Raw genomic sequence first — 26,266 nt, 5'->3', positions numbered from 1 at the left:
TATTTACTGGCTTAACTCATGTACATCGAGTAACAAAATACTGATGATGGGCTTTTTAATCCAAAAACGTTCTCTGAAGTAACCCGAAAGGGATTTTAAATTATATACCTTTTATAAACGATTGTAAATAAACTTTTGTAATTGATTGTATACAGCCAACTACAGGAATTTAATTTTTTTTTGTGGATTTGAAATATTCAGAGTTAAAACTAATAATCAAAGGAAAAATATCTGGCGGAAAAGGAAAAATCTCCTGACTAAAGACTCTGAAAGATAACAGTCTGTGTTAATATTAATATTAAAGACCTAAAATTAAACTTATTCTAAATTATTTTTCATTCTCAACCATTTTTTTATTCACGAGCCCCCGAGCTTCTATCGATTTAGATATTTTTAACATTTTCCAGCGGTTTAATAATGTTCATACTGTCTATCTACATATTTATAAAATTAATATTGTTTCCAGGCAATACCGGAATTTCCGCTCTTCAAACCGAATACAGAAGCCTCATGCACTCATGGGATTCTGTAGTAATAGCCATAGGAACTAGAGACAAGGGCTTGGAATGTCTCCAACAAGAAGTCAACAAGTTAGATGAAAAATACAAAGCGACTCTAACAGAAATCGAGCAAGTTCGAAAATTGACCAAGAAAGAATTAGTCGAGAATGAAGTGTATACCTACAGGAAGAAAACTATTCTAGCGGAGATAAAAGCTTGTAGTACCGATGTAAATGGTCAACTAGAGAAGAAAGCTGAATTGGAGAATAAAATTTTTGAGCTGCACTCTATTTTGGAACGAACAGATCAGGATATAAAAATTATTCAAGGTAAGTTATAAATGTATTTCTACAATCATTCCGGTGTACAATAAACATTTATCTTATTGGTTTTTGTAATATTCTTTTTGTACGTTTTTTAATATTTTATATATGTTCTTTTAATTAATTAAGGTCTTTTGTCCACAATTTCTATATGGATTTATTTTGTAAACATTGTCTATCATCTGGGTTGTAATCCCAATGATTACACGTTGTCGTATGTTGTCGTTGTACCTATATTCTCTTAAGCATCATCCTTTTAAATTTATTATAATATATATATATATATATATATATATATATATATATATATATATATATATATATATATATATATATATATATATATATATATATATATATATATATATAGTTTCTATTTATACGTTTACGTAAACTTTCTTTGCGAAATAATTTTTGGGTTCCATTTTTTGCCATTTAAATAAATATTTGAAGCATTTTCTTCTTGAAAGATCTTTTTATCTTATTCATATCTCTGCCCTTAATATTTCTTATTTTATAATATCAAACCAACATTTTCAAATGTTTCTATGCTACTCATTTTTGTCGATGCCTCAATTGAGTGTTCTTTACGACGCTAACGATTTGTTTTTTATGTTAATTAAATGTTATTTAGCGATTCGTTGGGGATTGAGAGATTTTTTATGCGGCATGCCCGGGGCTATCTAGCTACGAGCGAGGCTTGATTGCTTGAGTACACATTTGCCTGATATAGTTAGTATCTTTGCCATGATTTGGCATGTTCTGATTTTATTTTTTAGGAATATCATGGTTTCCTTAATTTTAGATTTATCTCTTGGTCATAAGATGATAAAGCATGTCTAGGTGTCTGCTTATGGGAGCGGAGCTGAATCGGTGTCCCTCAATTCCATGGATTCCTTCTTTAGTCCAGCACTAGTCCTAAGAAGTAGTTCATTCAGTTATTTATTGCTAAAAGAACCCGCGTATATTGCAGTCAAAGTGTATAGAGAAAAATTCACAAATTACAAAAAATAGGTTTTTAAGAAATCGATCTCCCACAACTGACCACAGAAAGGAAAGAGAAACTCTGAATCTGAAGTTACTCATTTGAAGGAAGAACAGATGTAATTTTACAGAATCAATTGCAGGTTCAGATCCAGTGTCACCTTGAAGAAAAAAGAATGTTACCAAATAAGTAAGTTTCGGGATGACGACAGTTAAACAGGAAGAAGATAATGATCAAACATTCCTGGAAAACCATAAAAAGAGTCAAGAGAAAGATAATGACTTAAAAGTCATACATGAATGGCTTAAAAATGTAGTAAGACCTATTTGGCAGAAAATAACCAAATACAGTGGAACTATAAAAACGTAGTGTGCTTAATGGGAATTATATATTTCCAACGGTCTATTATATCGGGAGTGGCAAAGTCCCGATCGAGTACGTACAGTTTAACAATTGGTATTGACAAAATCACAGATTAAAAGTGTGTTGCAAAAATTTCATAGCAGACATTTTGGAGTTAAATGAACACTTGCCAGAGTTTGAGATAGGTTTTACTGGATTTATTGCCGCTGAGATGTAGAAGATTGGTTTAAGACATGCGATTTATGTAACGGTAGAAAATGCCTTAGAAACCAAAGTCGTGGTAAAATGGCACAATATCTTTCCGGAGAGCCATTTGAACGACTGGCAGTGGATATTTTCGGTCCACTTCCAATGATAGAGAGAGGAAACAAGTACTTGGTCGCAATGTATTATTTTTCAAAAAGGTCTGAAATTGGAGCCTTCCTAATCAAGAAACCACTACAGTAGCAGGAGTATGCATAACACACATGGTATCAATACATGGAGTTCTGTTAGAGTTCCATTCTGATCAAGGACGACATTTTGATTCAGAATTAATGAAAATCTTGGATATTAACACATTGCCTGACACGTCACCCAAAATTGACTAACAGAAATTGTTTGCTGTAGGCCATGTCGGTCATACATGAGTGACAATTTTGTTTCACTGGGGGCCACAGGCATTTTCTAATAACGTTCGTGGGAAGCCACAGCAAAAAAGAAGATAGATTCGAAAGGTTTTTATTGTTTTTACTCAAAGACAGAATACCTCAATACACCTTTATAACGTGTACCCAGTTTGGTCAGAATACTGTCGATTTACTATCTACATATCACATTGTATTATTGCTATTAAAATGTACTAAGTTTTATGTATTAGTTTATTTAGTCATCGATTCGGGAATATTCTTAATTATTTGCACATTTTTGTTACTTCCATATTTCAAAGATTTTTTATGTGACAGTTTAGGTTTGTTTTTTTTTTTTTTGGTTAGAGATTTTTTTATCTTAAATTTTTAATTTTAATTCTTCTGCTAATACTTACATATGTATATTACTTTAGCCAATATGGTTAAGTTAATTTTAAGTTTACATTATTATATCTTTTATTGTATTTTTTATACGGACTTCAAACTTTATGTAAAGTGGTCAATAAACGTTCTATCTATCTATCTATCTATGTCTAGATTATCATGTTTTCAGTAAAAAATTATTGCATGATAAAAAACATTAGTTTTGTTTATTTAAAATCGTCACCCAATTGTGACTGACGTGGCCTGACCGAAAACTTATTTTGGTAGAGGCAATACAAAGAAAAAGAAGATGCAAATACGAAGGTTCAGAGAACAACTGGTTGGTTCAGCAAATGTTAGACATAGAATCAAGAGAAAACCTATAAAAACAAAACAGGACATGCATTGACTAAAGACAAAAAAATTCGTCATATTTGCAAGCCTTGTTACAGAGATTTGATTGATTGGTTCTCTAGGAAGATCGGAAGCCAGAAAGAAAGTGAAAAAAGTAATGACTTATTGCTGTGGTTGTCCTGATCAACCTTATATGTGCATGGACTGCTTTAAAAATATTCATACGTAATAAATTTATATTTTCCTGTTTTTGATTCAGTTTTGTATGGCAAAACTAAAAACTTTTTTGTTCTTTTAATTTTTCATTATTTGTTCTTGGAGCGCCACCAATGTTTTAATGAAGTATCATTGGATGCCAGAACAACAAAATTGCATATAAAAATCCATATACCCTCACGTAATTTTGAGTGATAGAATGGTATTCAAAAGCTATCGTGTCAGTCATATATGACTGACATGGCCCCACCGTAAAAATTTCCGTCAGTCATATCTGTCTGACATGGCCTCCAAGAATTGAACAACTTTTTTGGTGTGGCCCCCCATGAAACTTTATGAGAAAGGCAGGAAAGTGGCCGAAAATGTGTTAAAAAAACTCCATCCGCAATCCAACGGAATGGTGGAAAGACATAATAGAACTGTTTGTCAATACTGTTGTGAATTTATTAATTGTTATGTCTTTAATTTATAATGTCTTTACTAATTTATTATATTGTTCCTACTTTAATTTATTAAAAGGCACGATAATTTATATAAGTTTATTTCTCACTAAATAATACACATAATTTATTTAGGCGAGCGTAACAAAAATATCGCGAGCGCGAATCTTCTTTATTAACTAACTGTTCCTTCCAAATAAAATGTCCTTTATATATGCCATTGCCTTTACGCTAGAATCATCGAACAGCCTTCTCGATTAGCGGCGAAATTATAACGGTAAGGCAAACGGGTATTTTTACATCGGCTCGACCGTTTCTGGAAGGTCCCTTCAGGTAAATTTCTGCCGGCTAATAGAATACTCTCGTAAAATCTAAAAACAGAACACATTAGTCATAATATTTACGGTTATTTTAGGCCAGGATAATTATCGTAACATTGCCCCCCTCTTAAAAGATGGTTCCTCCTGGAACCTTGTCGGGACTGAAACCGGAACTGTATGCTGGTATCGGCAACTGGACCCTCTTTTACAACTTCCAGTTGTATAAAAATGACAAGGGACGGTTTTCTCTCCGCACCAGTAACTATGCGGATTGCAACAGACTAACACCTGGACTTCGGTGTCTTTAAAGATCTCCTCCACCATATTTCGGATAACCCTCCAATCTAATTGGCGGCACTCCAACTTTGGCATGGCTAACTTTTGCACGTCGGACTCTAGTACGTGCTCTCTCAATTGAAGTAAGGCTTCCCACACATCTCGGTAGGTAGGTTGGTCACGGGCAGTGTCTTTTGTTACCAGGTAGAAAAGGTAACGTGATGCATCTTGGAGTTTCAAGGTTTTACCGGGAGCTGGCACCTGGCATTGAAGTTCTGCAACTCGACCAAACTTCCTTCGAAAGACGGATGCCAACCCTGGTGCGTCTTTGATACTGGCCGGGATGGTAAGGGCCAGCGAGTAGTCATCGGGGAGCGCGAGTAGATCTTGCTTTTCTTCAGTGGTAACACCATGTCTTGCTTTACCGGTACCTCCATAGGCACCCATGAATTCCTCAAACGTGAGGTCAGACACGTCTTGGACTTGGTTTACTTCCACTTCTTCATCTACGTCGTGGTCACCTTCGAAAGACGCCAGCCGGTTATGGTGTACTATCATCGGCTTTCCCCTCGGAATCTTGCTTATTCGGTAGATGACATCGTTGATCTTCTCCATGATGAGGTATGGACCTTCCCAAAACTGCTGCAATTTGGGAGAACAACCTTTTCGCTTCTTGGGATTATACAGCCATACTTTGTCGTTCTTCTTAAAGCAACCCTTTTCGGCTTGTGTATCGTACCGTTTCTTCATTCGGTCGCTAGCGATCTGAAGGTGGGAACGGACCAACTCATGTACATCGTCCATTCTTCTTCGTAATTCGATCACATAATCTTCACCTGCTACATCTTCTCCAGGTCGACACCCAAATTCTAGATCACAAGGTAGTCGCATTTCGCGTCCGAATAGGACTCTGGCTGGTGTCTGGCCCGTTGATTCGTTAACAGCAGATCTGTAGGCCATTGTGAAGAACGGAAGGTATTGGTCCCAGTCTCGCTGATGATCGGACACCATCTTTGTCAAATACTTGCCAACTGTCCTATTCATTCGTTCTACCATACCATCCGATTGCGGATGATACGCGGTAGTTCTTGTTTTCTTCATGCCTAGTCTATCACATATTCCTTGGAATAGATCACTTTCAAAGTTCCTGCCTTGGTCACTATGGATCTCCAAAGGCACTCCAAATCGGCTGATATATTCTTGGATCAACTTATCTGCAACGGTGGCGGCCTTCTGGTCTGGAAGTGCATAAATCTCGACCCACTTAGTGAAGTAATCCATTACTACCAACATGTACTTGCCCCCATTTTCACTTTCTGGAAATGGCCCTGCAATGTCCAAAGCTATTCTTTCAAACGGGCTTCCAACATTATATTGTCTCATAGGAGCTCTCCTTTTCCGGTGAGGCCCGTTACTCGTAGCACAAATAGTACATTTCTTACACCAGTCTTTTACGTCGTCGGAACTGTTCATCCAATAAAACCGTTCCCGAATTCGCTGAAGGGTTTTCCTTACACCAAAATGCCCTCCCGATGGACTGTCGTGTAACTGACGAAGTACTTCGGCTATTCTGCTCTTTGGGATCACCAACTGTCTTCTTTTCTCTGAACCGTCATCATTTTCCAGGACTCGTTTGAGCAAGCCATCTTCGATGATAAATGAGTCCCACTGGGCCCAATACGTCTTAACTACTGAGCATAGGTTTGATATTTCCTGCCAAGGTGGTCGACGGTTTTCCTCTTTCCATTTTCGGATTTTCTGTATAACTGGATCTCTCTCTTGTTCTTCCCTTATCTTAGTAGGCGTCCAGTCGTCGTTGACAATCGTCGTTCTTAGCACTGCTGCTTCCTTGGATTCCGTTTTGTTGCAGTGGGAACACTCTGCGGGGCATGGCCTTCTGGAAAGAGAATCAGCATTTCTGTGGCTAACTCCGGCTCGGTGCTCAATCTTAAAATCGTATTCTTGGAGTCGTTCGATCCACCTGGCTATCTGACCCTCTGGATTCTTAAACTGCATCAACCACTTAAGGGCGGCATGGTCGGTTCGGATTAAAAACTTCCTTCCATAGAGGTATTGATAGAAGTGCTCTACTGATTTAACTACTGCTAGAAGTTCTCTTCTCGTGACGCAATAATTCCGCTCAGGTTTTGAAAGAACTTTACTAAAATATCCGAGGACTCGTTCCTGTCCTCCTTGAATCTGAGACAGCACTCCTCCAATTCCCACATTACTTGCATCCGTATCTAAGATGAACTCTCCTTCTGGCAGTGGATACCCCAAAATTGGTGCTGTTATTAAATGCTTTTTCAACGTTTCAAAGGCATTTTGGCAGTCTATATCCCAGCGGTATTCTCTTGCTTCCTCTGTAAGTCGCGTTAATGGCTTAGCGATATCTGCAAACTTCTTAATAAACCTCCGGTAGTAAGTACATAGTCCAAGAAAACTTCTCACTTGATGTTTGTCAGTTGGTTTTGGCCATTCCTTAATGGAATCGATTTTTCCCTTATCCACGGCCACTCCTTCTTTACTGACTATATGACCCAGATAATTGACTTTACCTTGAAATAGCTGGCACTTCTTGGGGTTTAGCATCAATTGGGCAGCTTTAAGTCGATTAAAAACGTTTTCTAAATTCCTCAAATGATCTTCGAATGTCTCCCCCAAGACGATTATGTCATCTAAATAAACCAGGCATGTTTTCCAAGATAACCCTCTCAACACATTTTCCATAAGCCTCTCAAATGTCGCAGGAGCATTACAGAGTCCAAATGGCATAACGTTGAATTGCCACAATCCAGATCCTGTGGTGAAGGCTGTCTTTTCTTTATCTACTGGGTGCATTTCTACCTGCCAGTATCCAGACTTCAAATCCAAAGTAGAAAACAATTTATTTCCAGCCAATGTGTCCAATGTGTCATCGATCCGAGGCAGAGGATAACTATCTTTCTTGGTAACGTTGTTCAGCAAACGGTAATCCACACAGAACCTCGTCGTTCCGTCTTTCTTCTTAACCAGGACCACCGGAGAGACCCATGGGCTCGTAGAAGGTTCTATCACCCCGTCTTTCTTCATTTCCTGGACAATCGTTTCAGCTTCCTCTCTTTTCGCCTGTGGTAATCGTCGAGCTGTTTGACGAATTGGCTTAGCATTACCAGTATCAATTTTATGCTTAACAACCGTAGTTCTTCCCGTCTTTCCTCCTTTCGGTACGAAAATATCACGATACTGCCGAAGAAATTCCCTTAATTTCCTTTTCTCCATCTGATTTAGAGACTGTCCTGCAACTGCAACCATTTGGTCGAATTTGTCGTTGGAATTATCAGATGTTGTCGCCTGACGGATTATGGATGTCACAGGTACACAAGTTCCTACTTTTGTCTCTTTCTTTATGGTCACTGGGTAGTCGTTGACATTGATAAGTCTCACAGGAATTTCTTTAGCCGAAGTCACCAATTCCTTTCCAATTATGATTCCACGGCCAACCTCATCGTCGTGGTTCCAAGGCTCCATCATAACAGGTCTCCCTTCGTCCACAATTCCCTGTAGCCGCGCTACTATGATTGTTTCGCTTCTCGCAGGCACGACTGTATCTTCTTTAATGGCTGCTTGCACAGTGTTGTCATTATGTGGATGGAGAAATACCTCCTCGTTGCCAACTTTGATTACCTTATTCTTAAAATCCAATTGGAATCCATGCATATTCATTACGTCCATTCCTAATATAACATCCTCTTCGATGTCAGCAACTATAACAGTATGGACAAACTTTTCTGCTCCAATTCCCAATTGTACCTGGATTTCTCCATGAATGTTGGCATTTTCACCTGTAGCGGTCCGAAGTCGCAACCTCGTTGGTGACAGTTTCTTACGGCTGTTTATAACTGTTGGGCGTATAATGGTTCTGTTCGCTCCGGTATCCACCAACAACGTATGCTTTTTACCATTTATGTCTCCATCTACATATACACTATCTTCACGACATTTCAAAGAAGCTATTAGTATAAGAGGGTCTTTGGAAGAGTTCCAGGTCGAAGCTGCCCCCCTAAGGTTGACTCGTTCTGGTTTTCCTGATGGTGAGTTTCTTGATTTTATGGTCTTCTTTTTCTTGCATGTCATGCTTTTCATCAAATTAAAGAGCTGGTCAAGTTTATCTTCATCTCCTTCCTCTTTTACAGTCCTAACTTTACTGTAACCGCCAGAGGCCTGCGTAGCTGACTCGTATTCGAGGGCGGCGGATCAAACATCAACCAGCGTCTTGTGACGAGCTAATCGTAGTGTTCTCTGCATTTCATGATCACGAAGTCCATCAATAAACGTTTGAACGGCCAATTTTTCCATCATGTCTTCGGGAGCTGTTGGATAAGCATATCGTACTAATCTGGCAATATCTACCTCATATTCTTGAAGAGCCTCATCTTTCTTCTGTCTACGATTTTTAAGCTGCGACTGATACACATGTTCCAAATGTTCGTGGCCATATCGCATATTTAACCTCTTCTTCAGTTGTTCGAAATCATCGGTCTCCTCTACTGCTATGGTCTGAAGCACATCTAAGGCATCTCCTCGAAGAGCGATAGTCAGGTTTACCGCCTTTTCTTTTTCAGACCATCCATTTGCTCTTGCGGCTGATTCGAACTGTTTCATGTAGTTGTTCCATGACGATTTTCCATCGAAAGTTGGGACTTTCACATGGACAGAACCTTCACTTCGTTCAAATTTCGGCCGTGTCTCCAACTTAAATTTCGTCTCGTCTTCTTTTATCTCCACTGTAATCCGATTGTTACCTCTCTCTGCTGTCCCTGTTTTCTCCATCTTCTTTTCCATCTCTTTCCATATCTTTTCTTCGAAGGCTAACATATCGGCAGCAACTTGGTTTTTTAATGAAGATATTCTATCGTCCAGGGCAGACATCTCAGAAGTGACTTTAGAGATTTCCGAAGAGATGTTAGCAGAGACTTTGCTTTCCAGCGAAGAAATCTCGTTAGAAACTTTGTTCTCTAATGATGCGATGTCACCAGAAATTTTCGAAATCGACGAGAGGACAGCATCATGTTTGTCTTCAAATATATAAGTCTCTGGATCTAGTCCTTCTTCTAGCAAAGCGTTCTTTAGTCGTTGGACTAACTCAGCCTTTTTTCCGGTAGAAGCTAATTCTCTGTCTTCAAGATGTCTTCTTAAATTAGTCACTGTCAGCTCATAAATCGTAGCCATTTTCACAATTTATTTTATATTCACTTGTATTATTATTATAAGTCTAATTTATGTTCGATCTCACTCTGACACCATTTGTTGTGAATTTATTAATTGTTATGTCTTTAATTTATAATGTCTTTACTAATTTATTATATTGTTCCTACTTTAATTTATTAAAAGGCACGATAATTTATATAAGTTTATTTCTCACTAAATAATACACATAATTTATTTAGGCGAGCGTAACAAAAATATCGCGAGCGCGAATCTTCTTTATTAACTAACTGTTCCTTCCAAATAAAATGTCCTTTATATATGCCATTGCCTTTACGCTAGAATCATCGAACAGCCTTCTCGATTAGCGGCGAAATTATAACGGTAAGGCAAACGGGTATTTTTACATCGGCTCGACCGTTTCTGGAAGGTCCCTTCAGGTAAATTTCTGCCGGCTAATAGAATACTCTCGTAAAATCTAAAAACAGAACACATTAGTCATAATATTTACGGTTATTTTAGGCCAGGATAATTATCGTAACAATACCTTTCAATGTTTGATAATCAAAATGATTGGGAAACTTTAATTTCTCTATTCCTGTTAGCCTATAGAAGTTCTGAACATTCACCGCAACCGGTTATTCTCTATCAATGATGATGACTGGAAGAAGAACGTTCATCCCTGACTTATATCGAAAATTTAAAAGGAAAATTGAACAAAGATTACGAATTTGCTTGTAAAAGTTTAAAGCTTTAAAGTGGCAAAGCCAAGGACAGGTCCGACATGCATGCTACCGGAACAACTTTCGAAAGAGGTGTCCCAGTTATACAATCCCAAACGTAAGAAAAGACTTTGTCTGGAACTTTAACGAAACTGGGAGGGCCCGTACAGGATCCTGCAGAAAATAAACGACCTAATTTACCGCATCCAATTTTCAGCTAGAAGTAAACCCAAGGTAGTTTATATCGAGAAATTAGCTCCATACCAAGGAACTAATGCACCCTATTGGCTTAGATGCAAGGTCTTTTACGTCGCAGAGTAATAAGGACTACATGATACAACGACCCCTTTAAAATCGACAATCTATAATCACTCTTACGTAAGGTTAGCAGATCTTAAGTATTACTAAGAATTTATTTTTTAGATGAAATTGTACACAAACAACACGCCCTTGACAGAGTTATCAAAGATTACGACTCTGTGTACCTAAAGAAATCAACTCTAGAAGAAGATATACTTAAATATATACAAGGGGAACTAACAAACAATAAATTGGCCAAAAGAACAAGAATTGCCTCAGAAGAGATTCGGGAAAAAAGGAGACGGGTAAGTGCACTAACAACAAAATATTATTTTTAAGTTCTTAAATAATTTTATATACAACACTAATGTGACAAATTCATAACCAGATAGTACTAAAAATTTTTTTATTGACAAAAAAAAATTAAAATGATTCCTCGAAGCGGCGTTAAAGTCAAATGTTACAAGATTTGGGAGATAATTTGTAACATTCTCTAGATTCAATGAACTGATTGGACAGAACTGAACATTGAACACAGAACTTTTTTTAGTTATAATTTTGAACATTTCTTTAATGATATTAATATTTTTGTAGATGGAACTTTTACGTAATGAAACTACAAACCGGAGAAGTTTTCTCAAAGCCCAAATAACCTTCCAATCATACAAAAATGACGAGATGATGCAAATTAAAAATGATTTACAAGAACAATTTGAAATATTGGAAAAGGAGCAGAAGATTCTACGTACGGAGCAGGAAAAATATGAAGTTCGCTATAGAAAAAAAGAAAAGTAAGTTATATCTCTTATATTTGTAAAATGCCTTAAATTAATAAGGACTACAAGAGCCAAATATTTGTAAGAGGAAACTTTTGGATCATAGAAATAAATAAACATACATCTACATCTTGTCGAATATAGTATGGCAATTTCAATGTCAGTTATTAACTATTTTGTAAAAAGGTCGCTTTCATGTCAGCTGTCAAAAGTCAGCTGTCATTTTAAGTGTTGTGTACTACCTGTTAATTGTCATATCACGGCCTGTCTATCAAATCTTGAACGGCAAACATGTGATGTTCATAAATAATAAATGATGTATTTCTCTATTCTAAAATTTAAGAAAATTTAATAATGATCAGACAAAGATAAGGTTTACATAAAACGTATGACGATTTTTCCAGATTATATCAAGCCGTCAACATTAAACTCGACCTAATAATCAAAAAACAAACCGGGGAGACCTTAACAAAGGGAGAAATGAAAATGAAAGATACAGAGAAAATGATATCTGAGATACAGCAGTCAGTCAGGAAACTACAAGTTGTTTGGCTAAGAGAGCAAAACAACATTATTTCGATATCCAATGAGCGACAAGATCAAATTCAAGATATGAATCGATTAAAAAAGCAAGTTTTGGTTTTACAGCAAAAGAATATACGAATTTCAGATGAAATTGATGATATTAAGAAACGCGAGGAGAAAGTAAAACATAATCTGAATATGCTTATAAATAAGGCTGCTGTTCTTGGAGAGACTTTGTTCAAAAAGAGGAATGTGAAAATGAACTTGGATAGAAATACAACTCTTCTACAGGTACGTACAAATTTATCTTTCTTGTAGTTTTGAAATAAACTTTTGCTATACTAATTTCGTTTAAATACAACTCACTAATTGTCTAGCGATATTGCCAATACGTGTAATCTCATAAAGTGATAATTTGAGGAGAAAATTCTGAAGAGAAAAACTCTTGAAAAAATCATTAGGAAAGCACCTAGCAAGATTTAGATAAGCTCGGCAATTTGCACACCATCTTTCGACTAAATTAAGTTGTCGCTGTGCGTCATTAAACACCCTAGGATCTCTACCAATGGCGAGGAGTGCCCTATTGTCTCCATTTAGTAAGGTTCTAGGGCTGGCTGCAAAATGGGGCAATTAATGATTTTGCGGCTTCTATTCAAATCGTCCTACCATTGGGAAAGAATACATTAACTTAAGGAATAGTAGTACAATTTCACGAACCTTTTAATTAGGTCTGTATGCCAGACCTCATCGAATGCTTTTTTGATGTCAAAAAATGTGCCTATGATGTGAGTGACGACTTCTCTCAATGCATGTTGAATGGAGTGTCTTGAGCTAAATCCGAATTAAAAATCGGGCATGATATTAAGGACGCCCTTCAAGAAACCTTCGTAGACGTTGCCCAGCGTGTTTACGAGTGAAATAGGTCATTATCATTCAGGGTTAGTCCAGTGTTTTCCTTTTTTGGGATCAGAATAGTGCATACTATTTTCCAGGAGAGAGGAAAACAGCAAAGTTTGAGTGCAACATTGACTATAGCCGTGATTAGAGGGAATAAATTAAGTGGGAGTTTTTTCAGGTACCTTTGGTGGATACGATTGGGACCAGGTGCCGTGTTTTTGCCGAAGCTACACAGTAACAGAACGTAATGTGCTGTTCAATATTTTATTACCTCAGGTTTATTTACTTAGAAAACAAAAAACAGAATCTATCGCTTAATTGCTAGTATAGGAAATTCTATGGAGACCTACGCGTTACCGGGGTAATTAGCAAAATTTGAGCAACCAATTCTATGAAGAGCCAAATTTTGTGGCACAGGACTAGAATGAGATAGTTAGTACATCTGAGCTGCATATCCGAAGACAGATGTGTCCAAGAGTAAATCAGAATATTTATTAAGCAAGACATCTACGTGATATACCAAGAATTTGGTAAAACAATCTCCGAGAACTACACTTTACACGTAAGACGATGGTCACGTTGAGTCCATGATCAAAATACCTGGAAAATTGGATCAGGAGATTCGGGCACTACATAGTAGCGCCATTGGATGAAAGGGCCATGCCATAATCAGAATATCCTTTGACGACCATTTTTTTTTAAATATTCCAAAGGAAGGTATCACACTTTGATTTCAATGTAGACCATGTCGACGAAATACAACAACAATCTTCTTCTTCCAGTTCAAATTCCGTTATAGAGGTTAGCAATCGTCATGGCCACTCCATATTTCGAAGCAGCTGCTTTAAGTAGTTGTTTTTAGCAACGTTCTTTTATGTTGTTTTCCATAAACTACTTATTAGAAAACAACTTTAACTTGTACTTTCTTCAAAGTACAAGTTAAACAATAGATGAGGCAATATGTAAATTTGTTTCCACGTATCTCTTCTAATATCTCCCTAACTACTGTGACTATTGCTATCTTATGCCAGTAAATACTACTATTTTTTTTTCTATTTTTATATTTCGTTCTTACAGATTTTGTTTCTTTAGTATTTCAATAAGTTTTCCGTGATAGACCCCATCTCGTAATCTGTAAAACACAAGAACTACAGACATTATCTCGGTACCTGTATACCAACATGCTGAAGTCTAAGGTAATTATGTATTTATATTTTAGAGTACATACGATACCAAATTAAAAGATTCTGAGCTAGAATTGCTACACATCGAAGCAGAAATTGCTGAAATCGATGAAGATAAATTACAGCTAAGCAAGGAACTTATTAGTATCAATAGAGAAGCACTGGAATGGGAAAAACAATTTCTACTTGCAAAAGATACTTTCATGAACATGAAAGAAGCTAGAGGTAACATTTTTACAAGATTTTATTATTTTTTAAATATTTTTAACTCGTCAAACAGTATGATTTATTATTCTAAAATATTACTTAATCAATATCAATCCTTGACATTGAGAAAATTGATCTCTCTTGTCTCTGAAACACATTATTTTACTAATAAGTCCTATATTAAATTTAAAGGATACAAAATATACCGCATAATTTATCCGTTCGTAATACCAGCTACCAGAGTATGCAGGGCCAGACTGTGGACAACGATGCAGGAACTTAGCTTTCAAAAAAAAAACTAGTAAGGTTGATACGGATGTGTATGGAACGGTTACGATGTAAGGTGAGAGTTGGACAATAATACTCGGAGACATTTGCAATAATCAATGGACTAAAATAGGGAGATGCATTTTCACCACAACTCTTCAACTTAGCTCTGGAACACATAATCAGAAGTGCAAGAATCGAAAAACCAAATACAGTATTTCATCGAGAAGGAAAAAACTTACTACTGGCATTTGCAGACGATATCGATCTAATAGGAAACACACGATTAAGGATTCAGGAGACTTTCGTGAGGTTCGAGAAGGAAGCAGAGAAGATGGGGCTCCAAATCAACGAAAACAAGACGAAATATATGTATACGAGCCGCTATAACCAAAGCAGAGACAGAATCGGTCAGAACATCACCATCGATGACTTTAACTTTAAGCGCGTTAGGGAATTCAAGTATCTTGGAACAACAATAACTAAAGACAATAACTGATCATAGGAAAACAGGATCCAGACCGGCAACAGATGTCTTTTTGCCCTCCACAACCTTATAAAATCGAAACAACTAACAAGACGTACGAAGATACAGGTCTATAAAACAATCATACGACCCGTTGTGATGTATGGAAGCTAAACGTGAACGATAACAAAGGCAAACGAAGAGAGACTATGTGTTTGGGAAAGAAAAATCCTAAGGAAGATCTTAGGCCCTGTGATGGATGAAGCATCAGGATAATATAGGATAAGAACAAAGAACTCGAAGAACTTTACCCAGACACCAACATCATAAAAAAAAAATAAAGTCCAGAAGACTCCAATGGGCAGGACACCTCAGAAGACATTCTGACGAACGAACAGTAAGACTGGTGTGGGAGGAAGTCCCAACTGGAAGGGGACCACGCGGAAGCCCTCGTCTCCGGTGGCGAGATAATATAGCAGGAAACCTAAGCACTATGGGCGTGGATAATTGGATGGAGGTTGTTCAAGACAGAAAACAGTGGAGGCATGTTGTCGAGTCGGCTAAAACCCATGAAGGGTTGTAACGCCACGGAACAAGTAAGTAAGTAATACCAGCTTAATATTGGCCTACAGATAAAAAGAAGATCCCTTATATAATGATGGTTTTGTTTATGATCAAGAATATTATAGCTAATTTGTACACATTAACGATTGCTAGAATATGAACTCCGATCATTTGTTTAGAGTATTAACCATGAGTAACAAAATCATTAAAAAATAAAAATAATTTAATATTAACAGACAAACTGACGGATTGGGCAACTTTTAAGCTGAGCCTTGAAGAGAAAATAAATCTGGCGGTACAGCTAACAACATAGACAAATTAGATAAAGGAGCAGAATTGCTCGTGACAAAATATTTATAAGATAATGGTATATCTGATTACTCTTTATGGAAAGCTACCAAAAGACTAACGAGACTTCCCTGCTCATTAAAGTAACAAATGGAAATTGTGTCAGAAATAATGCACAAAAAGCAGAGCTATTTTCTACATATCTCGAAAATACATCCAAACCCAATGCATATCAAGAGGATGAAGAAAGATGGGAGGAAGCTGTTAAGCAAGACAAAGAAATTAGATTACTACATCTAAAAAAAAGATGAAAAGAAATATCAACCCGGAGATATATGATTTTGATATATGGAATAGGAAAGAACTAAATATAAAAATGATGAATGAAAGATGTACCGACTAGTTGAAAGAAACTCCGCTCTGTCGATTCATAATGAGCTACCACTTTATAAACAAATATTAAAATCTGTATGAACTTATGCCAGCCCACTTTGAGTATGTGTAAAATCAAATAATATAGCAGTTAGGTTATATTGTAAGTCATTAATTACTTATAAGCAGATTGTAATTGCAATAATAATCGTGCCTTTGTTTATTAATAAAAAACATTATTTTTAAAAGAACAGCCCATAACAACGTAATATAAATATTGCAGGTAAAGGTGGAGAATTAAATTCAATGCAGTTGGAAATACACAAAATGGAAATTATTTACGGACAACTTAAAAAGGCACAGGAAAAATTGGTGAAGGACATGGAGTACTGCATATCTCGAAGAGATAAGATTTTTTATTCCTCCGAAGCAATTCAGTCAATGCACGGAGATAAAGTAAGTTAAATTTATATAATTGCTTCTTCTTCTTAAAGTGCCCTCTCCTCAATGGAGGTTGGCTACTACAATTTTAAAATCTTCTCTATCTTCAGCCGTTCTTATTAGCTGTTCAAAATTGAGCCCTGTCCATTGTCGGATGTTTCTGAGCCACGATAGTCCTTTCCTTCCTAGGCCTCTCTTTCCCTCGATTTTTCCTTTCACTATAAGTTGGGCATATTGGTACTTATTATTTCTCAGTATGTGGCCTAGGTATGATGTTTTTCTAACTTTTACTGTGTTAAAAAGTCCTCTTTCCTTGCCTATTCTATGCAGCACTTCTTCGTTTGAGGTATGCGATGTCCATGAAATTTTGAGCATTCTCCGGTAGATCCACATTTCAAAGGCCTCCAATTTATTTACGTTTGATGTTTTTAGGGTCCACCTTTCAACTGCATATAGAAGAGTCGACCAGACGTAGCATTTTGATAAACGTAGTCGAATTTCGAGTTTTATTCGAGAATCACAAAGCAGATATTTTTTCGAAAGATTTTCTGGCCTGTTCTATAATTGCACTTTTATTATATGCCGATTTTGTAATATGTTCGATCTCTTTTCAACAGTTCCTTAACATAAGACCGTGCTCTAAGGCGCAAAACGATGACAGGAGACTTTTATCTCTTTTAAATGTTCTCGGTTCCTTTCGAATTAGCTAAGTAAGAAGTCGACCCAAAACTGATCCTACGACAGATATTAAGGTTTGATATGTACCATAGATAGTAGCACAGAAGACCTAAACAGCAAACATTAGCAAACATATAATAAAGTCCAAATAATTGTTGGTCTATCAAAAGAAGACAACGCGCTTACCTTTGACATGGTATTGTATTTACTAATGTTGATTTTATATACTTCAGACAGCGCTCAATAAATCTACTAAAAATACAAAAAACGGCTTCGGTCACCAAAAAAATAAATAAAACACTAGCAAAAGGCGCAAGCCACACAAAATACTAAGAACACCCAAAAAATGGGCAAGAGGGGCCCCATTCTCGAGCGCCAAGTCACCGAACTAGACGTAACCCACGGCGGAGTCGAGAGGCCCGAGCAAGCAATACAGAACGATGATAAGTCACTAGAGATAGCGCGAATAGAGCGCCTTACGCTGGCCTTCGTTGTTCGGGGTAGGATTTCGTGTGGAAGGCCTTGTACTCATGACTCCCACATGACAAGCACTTTGCTGATAAGAGAGCTTCTATAGCGCATCAGAGCGTTATCGGGGGTGCTATCGGAGTGCGCGGTGGAGTTATTCCTGTTTACACGGGTTAATCCTTCTCGCTCCAATGAATTATATCTTCTTCTTCTTCTACGATACTACAGCCCAAATTGAGCCATGGCCTACATTATTTTTTGCCTCCACCCTTGCTTCTCTGTGGCTGATCTTCTCCATACACTGACTCCTAAAAGGGCTTGTGCGTCGCTGTTTACTGTGTCTTCCACACTACTACTACAGCACTTTCTTGGCTTTCCAACCGGTCTCTTTCCCTGCATTCTAGCATTAAGTGCTCTTTTTGGTAACCTATACTCTCCCATTCTTATCAAATGCCCGGCCCATTGCAATCTTTGTATTCTAATGAAGTCTGACAGTGGTGCTTCCTTATAAAGTTGATAAAGCTCGTTGTTGTATCGACTTCTGAAGATTCCGTTTTCCCTCACAGGTCCTAGTATTCTCCTCAGTACTTTCCTTTTCCGATCCAGTGTAGATCTTCCCAGTGGGAAGCCCGTCTGATACTCTCCAATAATATTTTCTGCTAGTGGCTGCAGCCGCTGGTTTATAATATACGTGAGGACTTTATATACTGCACATAGTAGAGAGATTCCACGGTAGTTTTTGCACTGGACTTTGTCTCATTTTTTATAGATTGGACATTCTATACTTTTCTTCCAGTCGTTGGGTATTTTCTCGCCTTGTTATATGTCTTTGATGAGCTCATGGATGTGACTTGCAAGGTGATCGCCACCTACCTTATATAATTCTACTGATATTTCGTCAACTCCCGGGTATTTATTGTTTTTCTGGGCCTTAATAGCTTCGAGAACTTCTTCTATGGTTGGAGCTTTTACTTCATTCTCTTCTGCGTAGTTCGTACCCATTTCATCTTCCATGTCTACCTGTGTATCAAGTAGGGTCTGAAAATAATGCTTCCAGGTTTCTGTGACTTTCTGTTGGTCACTGATTTTTTGCTCTCTATCATCTTTATATAGACTTGTTTGAGGTTTATACCCACTTTTTTTATCTTTTTTAGGTATTTGTAAGCCCCTCTAATTTCGTTGTTTTTAAAATTTTCTTCTATTTTTTCTATTTGTTTATTTTCATAGGCTCTTTTTTTATTTCTACATATCATGTCTGCTTTCCGTCTTGCGACTTCAAATGATGTTTGTCTTTCCCGTGTTCTTCTTGTTATATACATTTTGTGTGCTTCATTTCTTTCCTCTATTGCTTGTCTGCACTCGTCATCGAACCATGCTCCTCTTCTCGCCTTTTTTTTGTTTCCCAGGGTGGACGCTGCCGCTGTCAGTACTGCTGTTTTGATATTATTCCATTTGCCCTCTATGGAGTGCAGTTCTAGCGTCTTTAACTCATTTGCGACTTCTCCTTTTAACTTCTCTTTACATTCCTGAATCTTCAGTTTTTCCAGGTTCAGTCTGTTTGTTCTTTGTTGTCTTTCGTTTATTTCTTTGTTAACTCTGCATCTAAATTTGGTTTGGAGTAAAAGATGGTCTGATCCACAGCATGCTCCTCGTCGTGTTCTCATATTTGAGATACTACTGGCTGCCCTTTTGTCTATCAGCACATGGTCGATTTGATGAATGAATTGTATCACCCTAATATCATTCTTAAGGGGTGTGCAAGTCTCTCAGGCTGAGTTAAACTATTACTTGCTGGCTTGGTCCCTTTCTGTTATACTTAGGCCAATTGATATATTTTAGGTTTCTCCTAGATTCTAATATATCATTATTTTCTCCTTTTTGTTTTTTTTTTCACAATTCGTTTTCTCTTTTGTATCCTTCTTTGTATTTTGTAATCTACAACATTCAGCAAACGTTTTTAGTCTTTTTCTCTTTAAAGATTATAAAAGGTGGAAATTTGAAAACTTTCCAACGTTAAAACTTTCATTCACTGAAAGTCTTTTTTGATGGGAAAGTTTTCAAAGTACCACCAGTATACTGATACACATTAATGATCCTATTTGACTAGAAGGTCTTATAATTTGTGAAGATCTATTTATATATCTTTCTTCTTTATACAACACTTTAAAACAGATCCTTTTTGATTTCCGAGTTTGTGTTCGGTATAATGATGAATGAATAATGAAGAATGGTTTTGATATTTGACCAAACTATGCCTCCTATTCTAGGTTTATCAATTTCTTCCAGTTTTTTTCTTGTTTGTGTCGATGTATAGTCAAACCTATTTTCTAACTTTACCCAATTTGTTGGTATTTGATTACATTTCGTTTGTGGAGCCGGCCAAGTTATCTGCGAATATTTTCCATTGAGCTAGTATAATAAATTTTTAATTTTTTCAATATGTATAGTTTAATATGTTTTTAAGTTTGAGTCACTTAGACGCATTTAAAAAACCAACGTTTTACGTGGTATTTGTGATAATAAGTGGTTTCCCTTATCAGTAGTTATCTGCTACACATTTTTATTTTATTTTTGCATTTACAATATAAATACAATAAATTTATACTGGGTACATGAGATCATCATATATATTCATTCATAGTTATTTTGTTCATAACAAATAAAATTGAATTAAAGTGTTGAAATGTAATTGTGGAATATCTAGCAGATGATGTGGATAATAAAGGAAGCAAGGAGGTACAAAAGCATTCGATTTATCTAATATGATTTTTCTAGAGTAATTGATTAATTCTGATAGCTACAAAGAGTTCAAACGGTGTATAAAAACTAAAGGAAAGAAAGAGTTTTAATCCTCCTCCTCATTCCTTGAGCCTTAATCGCCATCGTGTGTCAGATGGACGGCTTATATAGGGACTTTCCCACCAAAGTTTGCATTTGGTCTGCCCATCTTGTGTTGTCTTAAGAGCTTTCTCTTGATCTTAGGACTTCTACCTTTTCTTCTACTACCAATAGTTCTATAGTCCCCACTCTTCTGGCCGTCTTCTTCTTCTTCTTTTGATGTAGACATGAGTGTCTGTTTTACAATGTGCCCCCAGTAAGCTGTCGTTCCATCCTTTTTTAGGGGTCTTCCTACTGATCGTCTTCCTATTCTTTTTGTGTATAAGTATTCCGTGGATTCCGTATTTAGTCCTTCTACTTCGACTTTGTCATCGAAGTAATATAGGTATGTTCGGTTCACTTTTTTAATAGCCTGCCGTTCATGTCCATGACATGCATAGACTTCTTCTGTAGATCTACATTTCAAAAGTTTCGATCTTACTTCTATCGATTTTTTTGAGAGTCCATATTTCCACCGCTTGTGTAGCAATTGAAAAAATTGGGCATTGACCAACATCAGTTTAGTCTTCCTTGTTATTGTTCGGTCTTTCCATATTTTCATCAAAGCAGTCTCCACAAATAGTCAACGCTTGATTATTTAGGGACTATATCGCCATTCTTGGTTATCATGGAGCGCAAGTAGATAAATCTGTCTACTACTTCGAAATTCGCTACTTGGCGTATGTGTGGTAGATTCATATTGCGGGAGAATATAAACAAAGAACTTCGAGGACAGCAGGAACTTGGTAAAACAGAGGAGACAAGAAAATTCTACCATAAAATAAACAAAAGAAGAAAAGAATTCAACCAAAACAACGATGTCCAAATATTACGAAGAAAATATCTTGAGATAACAATATGAAATAAACAAAGCATTTTAAAGAAAAACTTGAAGAAGACAGAAAGGAGGCATAACCTGAAATACCATTGGATCAAATAGATAACAGACTGAAAAAACCTCTCAACGATGTCTAGCGTTAGACGAGCTGTAGGCAAATTAAATAAAACCCCAGGATCTGGGCAAATAGCAACTGAGCTGATGAACCATAATTTATACAAGATTAAGATCATACGCCGCAAAAATAGTTTGCAAGTACCAATGGGCTTCTTATACAGCTAAGGAAGCTACAATTTCTAACCCAAATTGTATTTTCCATTATTTCTAATAGCTTTTTAAATTTTATGTTACAGAAAGGCGACCCGACTGAAAAAATTAGAATGAATTTAACGAAAAAGCTCGACAATATGAAAAATCAAATTAAGAGAGTCGAAAACGATATTGAAACAACCAAGAAAAAGATTACAGTAGAAGAAAAGGCAAAAACAGAACATTTAAAGAAGATCAGTTATATTAAGACACGTGAAAAATCGATACATGGCCATCTAGATGTACTCAAAAAGGAACTCGAAGAAACGAAAATCAGCAGGGAGCTAAAATTCGAACTGTTGGTACTCAATCAACGGAAAGCTGTTCTGTATAAACAGATAGTTAAAAAACAAACACCATATGTCGTTTATAAAAAGAAAGATGACTTGGTAAACGAATATAATAAAGCCAAAAGTATTAACGAAAGGTTGATTAAAATTACTGGTAATTTGCGTCGAGATTTTCCGGACAAGGTTTATTTATTATGTAGAATAGAAAATATGTTAGGGGTAGTTTCTTTATGTATGTATGGGTAATTAAACATGCTCTCCGTTATATTTATATTTACACAATATTTGCAAATATACTCTCCTTATTGCACAAAGCATTTGTTTTACTTGAATAAAGCTAAAGAAGCAACAGAAAACAGAAGTAAAAGAACCAGTTTGTGTTCGAGTAGGATTAACTTACAGTCCATAAATAGCTGTACAGTCCATAAATAGCTGTAGTAAATTGTAGAACTTTCGATTATCTAACCCAGCGACTCTCAAACTTTCTTGGTAGTGACACCCTTTAAAAAATACAACTTTTAACAAAATCCTTAAACCTAAAGCCCTAAACTAAAATCAAAACCAAAATAATCATCCAAAAGAGGTGGATACAGTAAGACTTACTGAGTAAGTAGTACGTTCGTAAGAAAATGAAAAAACTAAGTCCATTTAATGGTAGGTACGAAATTGTTTTTTATTCTTTATCAGGTAATGTCAGCCTCGATAGAAGAAAGATTGAATTCTTATGACTGGTATGGAGCAGGGTATGGGGGATTAAGTATAGGAACATTTTTACAGATGTCATGTCAACTATCACTTCTTGTTTTCCGTCTGTCAAGTGTCAAGTCGTCTTTTTCTCCGTCTGACAATTCCTCTTGTTTTTCGGCTGTCACAGTTCTAGGTTCTTATCTCTGTCAAAATGTCATTTGTCACTTCAGACGTCACCTTTTCGGATGTAACAGTTCTTCATTCTTATCTGTCATTCAATACTCTTCTCATTTTCGACTGTAAGTCTTCTTCCTCATCTGTCAAAATGTCGTGTTATTTCAGTCGTCTTCTTTTCGGCTGCCCGGATCTTCTTTTTCCTTATCGGTCAGGCTGCCTTCTTTTTCTTTTAAGCTGTAATGTCTTCTTTTTTCTTCTTCTTCTTTAGGTGCCGTCTTCTTAGCGAAGATTGGCGATGACCTCTGCAAAGTCTTCCCTATTTTGGGCTTTCCTTATTAAACTTTGAAAGTCTAATCCTGTCCAATCTTTGATGTTGCGCAGCCAGGTCATTTGTCGTCTATCCGGGCCGCGTCTGTCTTCTATAATAAGCTGAAGGAAGTTATACCTGTCGTGTCTAAATATGTGTCCAAGATAAAAAGTTTTACGCTTCTTGACAATTTCTGTGAGTTCACGTTCTCTATCCATACGCCTTAAATCTTCTTCATTTCTAACGCCGTCGGTCCATGGAATTTTCAGCATACGAAAGCAGCAGACGAAATACCCACATCTCAAAGCTCTCTAAACGTCGTAACGAGCTGACTGTTAACGTCCAAGCTTCCACGCCGTGTAATAGTACACTATATACATAACACTTTATCATGCGGTATCGTAGGGACAAATCAAGATTACGGGTAGTGAGTAACTGTCGCATCTTTAAGAAGGTGTTTCTTGCCTGTTCTATTCTACATTTAACCTCGTATTCTTAGTCTAAGGTTTCATGTATCCAACAGCCTAGATACTTAAACTTTTTCACTTGTTCAACTATATTGTTGTTGACTAGTATGTTTATAACTGCTGTGTGTGTTTTTAGAAATTACCATTGTTTTGGTTTTTTTTTTACATTCACCTTAAGGTCGTATAGTTCTCCTTCTCGCACTACTTTGGTTAACAGAATTTGTAGTTCTTCTTCACTGCCAGCAATTAGTAGTGTATCATCGGCATACCTGATATTGTTCACGATTTTTCCATTGACTTTTATTCCTTCTTAGAGCATGTGCAAAGACATGCTCTAGATCTTCTTTTTTTATCTGTCAAAATGTCGTCAGTCATTTCACTCGTCTTCTTTCCAACTGTAATGTCTTCTTTCTTATCTGTCAAAATGTCGTCTGTCACTTCGTCGTCTTCTTTTTTTAGTCTGTCTATGTGTTACTTTTAATGTCTGTAATGTCTTTTATGGCGTTTGTCAAATTGTCTATTGCTGTATTTTGTTCTTGCAGAAAAACATTCAAAGCCTCTGTAGCAAGCAACACAAGCAAACATAACATACTGTGTGTGGTGCAAGTAAATTTTGCTGTATGCTTGATTAATTAATTCTCTGCTCCAAACAATCCTCCTTTTATATTATACAGCCATCGAATCAACTCAAAGTCCCCAGAAACTTCGCGCAGCCAGACGATTTTTTTCGAACTACAGATTAACGAGAAGCGGTGCGACGAACCGAGACCATTCAATTGCTTACAGTCTGGAAACGAATTTTGACGTATGCGTAACATTTTGATGTTATAGGCTGTGGGCTTAACAATATTAAATTTATAAATTTACTTATAGGTACCTGTTAAATCTATACGTAGAATTTCGTTTTGGTCGTTTATTTTTGTCTTACATAACCTGATTTCTATAGGTTCCACCTACCGGAGACTTTGCGGAGCACTGGTGCTCCGCAAAACTTAGTTTGAGTTACGCTGATCTAACAAATTAAAGTAAAGCAAATGCCACAAACAAATCGTTCTCCAGCACGAAACTATAAATCACACAAATTCGCTCAAAGAACTGATTATTTTTTGCACCTAAAACATCGAATTCTGATTTTTTAATTTTGTACCAAATTCCTATTAGTTTCATCTAATAAAAAATAATATACTGCTTGACGCCTGTAAAATATATTAATGCATTTAAAACACTTAATTTGGTGTTATCTCGTTCGGAGTGGAAAAAGTGCTTAGAAATTATTTTAAACTTATGAAAACGTATATTGATCTTCATGAAGAGTGTTGTGAAAAAGTACAATTTGTATATCTCCTTTCTGTAGTATACATAAGTCCATATCTATACATGGTGTGAAATTATTTTTTATTGATTCAAATGACAAAAATGTGTGAAAATAATCAAAATTTCAGGATCCACTCACTTTAGCTCGATGTGGCCACCTTTTGCCTTGACTATGGCCTTGAAAAGACCAAAAAAAGAGTTGCATGCTGCACGAATATGATCTTCCGGTATTTTGGCCCATTCACATATAATTGCTTTCTTCAGCGCATCCATACTGGCAAATTTTCTAGTCCTCACCTTGCTCTCCAAAATGGACCAGATGGAATAGTCCATCGGATTTGCGTCTGGCGAATTCGAAAGCTATTGTGTGGATGAAATGAAGTGTGGAACAAGGTTTTTTAACCATTCTTGGTTCACACTTGCTTTATGAGACGGTGCCGAGTCTTGTTATAACGTCCATGGTCTACAACCGATATGTTTGCGTGCCCACGGCTCTAAAGCAGCTTCTAAAACATTTTCCCGATAATAAGTTGCATTGACTTTGACATCAGATTCAATAAAACGATTGGTGAGCGTTCATCGGCGGTTATAGCTGCCCATACCATTACTTGAGATGGGAAATTACTTCGGGTGGCCGTTGGTAAGGCCATGTTGCTCTATTTGTGTCAAATATTTAATCTCTTTCCATCTATTTCTCGTTTTTCTGTTTTTTGTCAACTTCTTCTTAGTCTTCTCTCGTTCATTTTTGGACATAAGCCTCTCCTAACTCCTTCCATCGATCTCTATCCTGAGCAACATACTTCGAATTTGTTCCGGTTATTCTTTTGATGTCCACCCATCTTATCTGCGGTCTTTCTCTTTGTCGTCGTCTACCATTGTAAGGTTTCCG

General features: G+C 36.7%; 2 protein-coding genes across 4 annotated transcripts in view; one reads left to right on the top strand and one right to left on the bottom strand.

Annotated features, from left to right (window-relative positions):
* LOC140441514 (coiled-coil domain-containing protein 40-like) overlaps positions 1–22,751 on the top strand; it is a 29,784-nt gene extending 7,033 nt beyond the window's left edge. The window contains exons 3-9 of the mRNA XM_072532283.1: positions 467–829; positions 11,102–11,283; positions 11,573–11,769; positions 12,159–12,570; positions 14,396–14,585; positions 16,808–16,980; positions 22,180–22,751. Coding sequence (XP_072388384.1) covers positions 467–829; positions 11,102–11,283; positions 11,573–11,769; positions 12,159–12,570; positions 14,396–14,585; positions 16,808–16,980; positions 22,180–22,671 — 2,009 coding nt within the window. The 3' untranslated portion in view covers positions 22,672–22,751. The remainder of the gene's footprint in view (positions 1–466; positions 830–11,101; positions 11,284–11,572; positions 11,770–12,158; positions 12,571–14,395; positions 14,586–16,807; positions 16,981–22,179) is intronic.
* Positions 1–26,266, bottom strand: part of corn (microtubule-binding protein cornetto) — a 167,831-nt gene that overhangs the window by 28,415 nt on the left and 113,150 nt on the right. The gene's annotated exons all lie outside the window — the stretch shown is intronic.

The sequence above is a fragment of the Diabrotica undecimpunctata genome, chromosome 5 (genome assembly GCF_040954645.1).
Source record: "Diabrotica undecimpunctata isolate CICGRU chromosome 5, icDiaUnde3, whole genome shotgun sequence".
In the NCBI taxonomy this organism is placed as follows: Eukaryota; Metazoa; Arthropoda; class Insecta; order Coleoptera; family Chrysomelidae; genus Diabrotica; species Diabrotica undecimpunctata.
The sequence above is the reverse complement of the archived record's forward strand: the minus strand, read 5'-3'. Positions and strand labels throughout refer to the sequence as shown.